The following is a 6623-nucleotide window of genomic DNA, read 5'->3' as shown; positions in this document are numbered from 1 at the left end:
TGGTTCAGTATTCTTGCCTGGAGAATTCCATGGACAGAGGAGCCTGGCTGGCTACAGTCCCTGGATCACAAAGAATCAGACATGACTGATTGACTAACACTTAACACACAGCACTTAGAGGGAATGGGCAAGGTGTTGAACATTTTATCTGTCTTATTTCTTAATCACGATCACTTGGATTTCTGGAGAACTGGTTATTATTCGTCCCATTTTTCAGATAAGAAAATTGACTCAGAGATGTTAAGTAATTTGCTTAAGATTTCACTAATAAATGGTGGAGTTCAGTCTGATGCCAAATTCCTTGCTTCTTACAGTATGCCACAGGTGGAGTGGTTTATACTTTCTGTAGATTCTTCTTGCTCAGGTCTTTTGTTAAACCTTCTCATGGAGCTCCAGATGTCCTCCCTGCTGTTTGAATACTTGGTCTCAGTTGAAGTGTTGATTTATAGAGAGGATTTTCCTGACTGCCTTATCTAAAGTGGCTTCTCTCTTATTCCTTCTGACAGTGTGGTTTTTTCTTGGCCCTAAAATGATCTTTTTATTTTCTCATGTAGGGGCGGGAGCAGTTTTTAGAAGACTTGTAGGGATTGTTTTGTTTATCCTTGGATCCCTAGCTCCAACTAGTCTTGGAACCTGTTAGGTGATCAGATTTATTGACTAACTGAATCTCACATATCTTAGTTAATACAAGTGATTTATAAAGGTGATATTACAGGGATTTTGTTTTGAAATGTAGACATCTTTTATAATTAAGATTTCTCTTGAAAATATCTCTAAATTGTCATAAAATGTATACTGTACATGGCTTTAGATAAACAGCTTTGTATACAGTATGTATAATGATTAACACATAGTTGAAAAAGTATGTATAAGTTATGTATCTATGCTGTTTTGAAATTACTAACGAGGCAGAAAAATAAAAAGGGAAAATTAAAAATTTATGATGATATACATCAGTGTCTCTTTTGCTGTCTCGTACACAGGGTTATTGTTAGCATCTTTCTAAATTCCATATATATGCGTTAGTATACTGTATTGGTGTTTTTCTTTCTGGCTTACTTCACTCTGTATAATAGGCTCTAGTTTCATCCACCTCATTAGAACGATTCAAATGTATTCTTTTTAATGGCTGAGTAATACTCCATTGTGTATATGTACCACAGCTTTCTTATCCATTCATCTGCTGATGGACATCTGGGTTGCTTCCATGTCCTGGCTATTATAAACAGTGCTGCGATGAACATTGGGGTACATGTGTCTCTTTCCCTTCTGGTTTCCTCAGTGTGTATGCCCAGCAGTGGGATTGCTGGATCATAGAGGGAGAGGGTGGGAAGATTTGGGAGAATGGCATTGAAACATGTATAATATCATGTATGAAACGAGTTGCCAGTCCAGGTTCGATGCACGATACTGGATGCTTGGAGCTAGTGCACTGGGATGACCCAGAGGGATGGTATGGGGAGGTAGGAGGGAGGAGGGTTCAGGATGGGGAACACATGTATACCTGTGGCGGATTCATTTTGATATTTGGCAAAACTAATACAATTTGTAAAGTTTAAAAATTAATTAAAAAAATTTATTATTATAATGGTATGCCCACATCTTTAAACTTTAGAATCATATTTAGAGCAGCAGAAGTGCTCATGCTTAGAACTCAAATTGAGGAGGCATAATGATAATGAAAAGTGCTCAGTTTTCGAATTTTTCTTTCACTTTTTTGTTGTTGTTTTAAGAATCATTGCAGGTTAACTTAAGTGAAGATGTAGTGGTCTGTTCTTACTCTTTTCCGAATTATACCCTAAAAATTTTGTGGGAGTTGCTTCCTTAGAAACAGGAAAATGTGTCTTTTAATTTCAATTTAGAGAAAGGTATTTTCCCTTTAAAGAATCCTTTAATGTTAGTGTAAATGTTACCTATCTTCACTAATTGTTAGCATTTTGCTATAGCTTTTTCATTATGGGAAATACATATTTTTTTTTCTTTTTTCTTTGCCAATTCATTTGAGTCAGCTGCAGAGTACAGTACTGAATTACAGTACTTGGCATGTATATCCTTTGAATATTCTCTTGCAGAACTGCAGTGTAATTGTCACACTGAGGAAACAACGCTTACCTGATATTATTTAATATTGAATGTCAGAATTTAATCTTAATTGAATATTAAAAATTTTTCCATTGCCTATCAATGTATTTTATACTTTTTAAAAAAAGTTACTTATTTATTTATTTGGCTGCACCAGGTCTTAGTTGTGGCATGTGGGATTTAGTTTCTTGAGCAGAGATTGAACCCCGGGACCCTGCATTGTGAATGCTGAGTATTAGCCACCGGACCACCAGAGAAGTCCTGGGTCTTACTTTCTTACATAAAAATACTATATTGTTTAAATTTTTTCACAGTTGAACATTTATCAGTTTTACAGTCAAGGTAATGATTAATTTAGGGGCAACGTGAGAAGGAAAAGGTATCACAACAATTCCAGATTTAACACATGGTTGTCAGTCTTTTTTTCTATATAATATTTACCTATGTTTGTAGAAGGAGTAAATTAAATAATTACATGTATAAACAAAATTTTTAAAAATTACTTATTTGGCTCTGCTGGGTCTTTGTTGCTGCATGGGCTTTTCTCTAGTGGTGGTGCATTTTGGGCTTCAGTAGTTGGAGCTCCCTAGCTCTAGAACATAGGCTCAGTAGTTGTGGTGCATTGGCTCAGTTGCTCCAGGGCCTGTAGGATCTTCCTGGATCAGGGCTCAAACCTGTGTCTCCTGCATTGGCAGGCAGATTCTTTACTTACTGAGCCACCAGGAAAGTCCTATAGACAAAATTTAAGTTAGATTTTCCTTCTTTCTTTTTTTTGCCACATTGCCCAAATCTTGTGGGGTGTGGATTCTTAGTTCCCTCATCAGAGATTGAACCTAGGTCCTCAGCAGTGAGAACTTGGAGTCCTTATGTTAAGTTTAAAACTTAAATAAACAAAGTCGGTTGGACACAGGAGTGGTGCATACAGTGAAACCATAAATGTTCACATTTTAGCACGTATCCCAATAAAACAAGACACGGTCCCTTAAAGATGTCCCTTGTATACAACATGCATGGTCTTAATATGATGAATGGTTGTGTGATCCTTACTCACTCATGTATCTCTTGAGAAATGGAATAGTGGAAATAAGATGTAAATATATAACATTAGTGTGTGTTTGTCAAGTTCTCTGCTAGAGAACTTGTAGAAAAGTATCTAGTGGCCACATTTATGTTGAAATTGAATTTTTTTTTCTTGGCCAAGCCTTGCAGCATCTGGGATCTTAGTTCCCTAACCAGGGGTTGAACCCTTCCCCCAGTGTGTTGGGAGCATAGAGTCTTAACCACTGGACCTCCAGGGAAGTCCCTGAAGTTGGAATTGTATAACACTTAATTACTCAGGTGTAGTTCTTACCTGGCTCTATAACTCTTTGAATGTTGGTGGCCCTGCCTCAGCTTCTAGGGGCGTAAGTGGTCCGTATGATGTGTCTTCCTTTTGTCCTTGGGCCCTTTTGGGTCCTCTTAGAAGTACCACATCCTCCGGTGGGCTGGGTGGGTTCAGTTCTCAGCTGCTTTCTCAAACTTCACTGAGTTGTGTGAACTCTCTGAGGCTGTATTTACTCATTCTTTATTACATTTCTGTTTTTACTTCTTGGACATGAGGTCTCAGACTGGAGAATGAGGCCTGTAAGTTCCTTTTCTTTTGGGTTTCCACTCACTTTACCTGAGGTTTCTAATTGCATTGTTTTCATTACTCCGAAGTATTCTACACGTGCTTGTAATTCTTTTTCTCTATCAAATGTCTCACTAGCTCAGGAATAATTTTTTATGTGACCATTGTATAGCTTTACTTTCCATATAGAGAAGGATTTAGTCTCTGTTAATCTCTGGGTCTTTATAAAGGGAAAGAAATATTTTGAACCCTGAAAGCTCCTTCACCTGTCTAGCTCCTCTGTTAACACCTCAGAAGTTAGCCATGATTTTTTTTCTCTTTAAAGCATCTCTGTTCATTTTTCAGACTTGCTTTCATGCTGAGAGACTGATAGCAAGGAAACTTTAATATTAGTATGTCATCTCCTCCACTTATTTCTCTTGTCTTTCCTCAGTGAGCCTTCCCTTCCTTAGGAAAACAATACAGAAGGAGGGTTTCCAGGTCAGCTCTTTGATCATCTACTCTTCTTGTCCCCACACCCCATTTCTTCCTTGATTGTGTTGCTTCTGGCTGCCCCTCTACACCCCCTTCCCTTTTGCTTGACTGATATCTTTTAGGCTGATATATTTTAAGTTTTAGAAAGACTTTTCCTTTTGAGACTGGTTGGACAATGGAAGGTTGGGAGCTGGGTGGAGTTGGGAGTTTGAGGCCATGGAGGGGATGGGGGTCCGGGTATGCGTGTGGATGAGACACACAGGAGAGTTGGGTACTTGCTCCTCTGCGTTGCTCTTTGTAGAAGTTAACTGCAGTGGTCAGGCAGGTCTATGTTGATGTTTTTTTCTGTGGTCCCGAATAGACTCCATGCTCTAAAAATAAGCACTCATCTTTGACTTATATGTTCACCTGTGTTGGTGCAGCCAGTGTTTATTGACTGATTTTGTGTGTATATGTGATACTTACTAAGACTTTTTTCTCAGATAAATTTTCCAAGTATGTATCTTGGAATTATTATAAAAGATTTCTAGGAGGATTTTAGTTCTAGATACTGTTTTAATTCTTATTAATGCTTTTTACCTGTCCAGGACCCCTCGTCCGGTCATTGTGGAGCCCATGGAACAGTTTGATGATGAAGATGGTTTGCCAGAGAAACTAATGCAGAAAACTCAGCAGTATCATAAGTAAGATTTTATAAGAAGATAAATTCTGATAAATTTAGAATGTGCTTTCAAGGGTGTTTATTACTTTACATTTGTTATTGAATATTGTTGGATTATAAGGTGTTTTATTTAGTCTTGTTAGCCAGTAACAATCTGGTTAATAGAGTGGGCTGGTCTACATGGAATGCTAGTTTTCTTGTGTATATTGTTAAAAGGTTAACTTGACTTCGAAAAGTTCAACTTTTATAACTGGGGCATGGGTGGGTTCCATAAGCGTATACTGTCTGTAGTACCTATGCCAGAGAAACAGTGAATTTTAGATGCAAAAGTTTCTGTATTGAGTATGCTACAGGTATATTATGAATTAAGAGGAGACTTTGTCAGGAGTAGAAAGATGATTCTAGTTAAAGAACTTGGGAAAGGGTAAGAATTCTTCTTTTCTTAAAAGTTTATTAATCTGTGGTATCTACCAAAGTTGTGTGTGTGTGTATGCATGCATGCTCTGTCAGTCGTGTCCTGCTCAACCCCATGGACTACAGACTGTCAGGCTCCTCTGTCTATGGGATTTTTCCAGGCAGGAATACTGGAGTGGGTTGCCATTTCCTTCTCCAAAGAATTCTTAGAGATGAAAAAGAAAAATAACCTTTTAACAATTACTTTTCATTCAGTGTGGTTCAGATATTTTTATGTAAGCTGACTGTGTGAATACATTGTGTTGTTCTTAACTACTAAGTGGTTTATTATAAGAAGTAAGACTGTAGTGAACTTCCCTGATGATCCCATTAGTTAAGACTCTGTGCTTCCAAAGCAGGGGCCCCTGGTTTGATCCCTGGTCAGAGAACTAAGATCTCACATGCTATGTGATGTGACTGAAAAACAAAAAACACTGTAATATTTGTGTGCATGAACCTAAATATTGGACTGCCTTTGTGCTAGGCACTGTCCTAGATGCTGCCAGTGCCCTCATGATGCTTACATTTCTAGTGGCAGGGCTACACAATAAATACTGAACCAAAGAATAATGTTTTAATAAATACACTAAGTAGTGAGAAATACCATTTAAAACCACTAAAGTGAGGTATGATGCTAAGATCAAACAGTATGCATATTTAATGGTGATTAATTCTGGTAGATGGTTCTCCCAAAATATTATACCAATTTATACTCATTGGTGTATGCATAAAAGTATTTATTTCTCTTCATCCTGACCAAAAAATGGTTATGATTTTAAGATTTGATAGTTTGTGTTCAAAATAACGTTTTACACATGTTTTAATAGCACTCTTTGATTTTAGACTGGTTTTCTCCTTGTAGTTGATTTAAATGACAAATGTGGGTGCTTTTTTATTGATTGATTTGGCTTTTGTTGTAGCACACAGATTCTATAGTTGTGACTGGAGGGCTTTAGTAGCTCCACGACATTTGAGATTTTAATTCCCCGACCAGGGATTGAACCCACGTCCCCTGCATTGCAGGACAGATTCTTAAATACTGGACCACCAGGGAAGTCCCTGGGTGCTTATTTTTAACTGGTGTTGGAGATGTATCAATGAACAGAATAAACCAGAAATTCTTGCTATGTGGCAGAGTAGGTAGCCTGTTCCTTCTCCAGCAGATCTTCCTGACCCAGGAATTGAGCCAAGGTCTCTGGTATTGCAGGCAGATTCTTTACCAACTGAGCTATCATGGAAGCCCTTGGGAAGAAGGGGGTAAACAATAAAATACAGATGGCAGAAAACCAGGGAAAAGTGGGTGTAGGGGAGCAGAAGATTGTGCCTCTTTTTATACAGGTGGTT

The 6623-nt window shown here is 37.9% G+C and overlaps 1 protein-coding gene across 1 annotated transcript in view; it reads left to right on the top strand.

The window, feature by feature from the left end:
* Nucleotides 1-6623, top strand: part of PSPC1 (paraspeckle component 1) — a 57740-nt gene that overhangs the window by 8882 nt on the left and 42235 nt on the right. Inside the window, exon 3 of the mRNA XM_010851239.1 lies at nt 4753-4848. Coding sequence (XP_010849541.1) covers nt 4753-4848 — 96 coding nt within the window. The remainder of the gene's footprint in view (nt 1-4752; nt 4849-6623) is intronic.

The sequence above is a fragment of the Bison bison genome, unplaced genomic scaffold (assembly GCF_000754665.1).
Source record: "Bison bison bison isolate TAMUID 2011002044 unplaced genomic scaffold, Bison_UMD1.0 scf7180017864299, whole genome shotgun sequence".
Classification (NCBI taxonomy): domain Eukaryota; kingdom Metazoa; phylum Chordata; class Mammalia; order Artiodactyla; family Bovidae; genus Bison; species Bison bison.
Note: the sequence above shows the minus strand (reverse complement) of the source record. Positions and strands in the feature narration are given on the sequence as shown.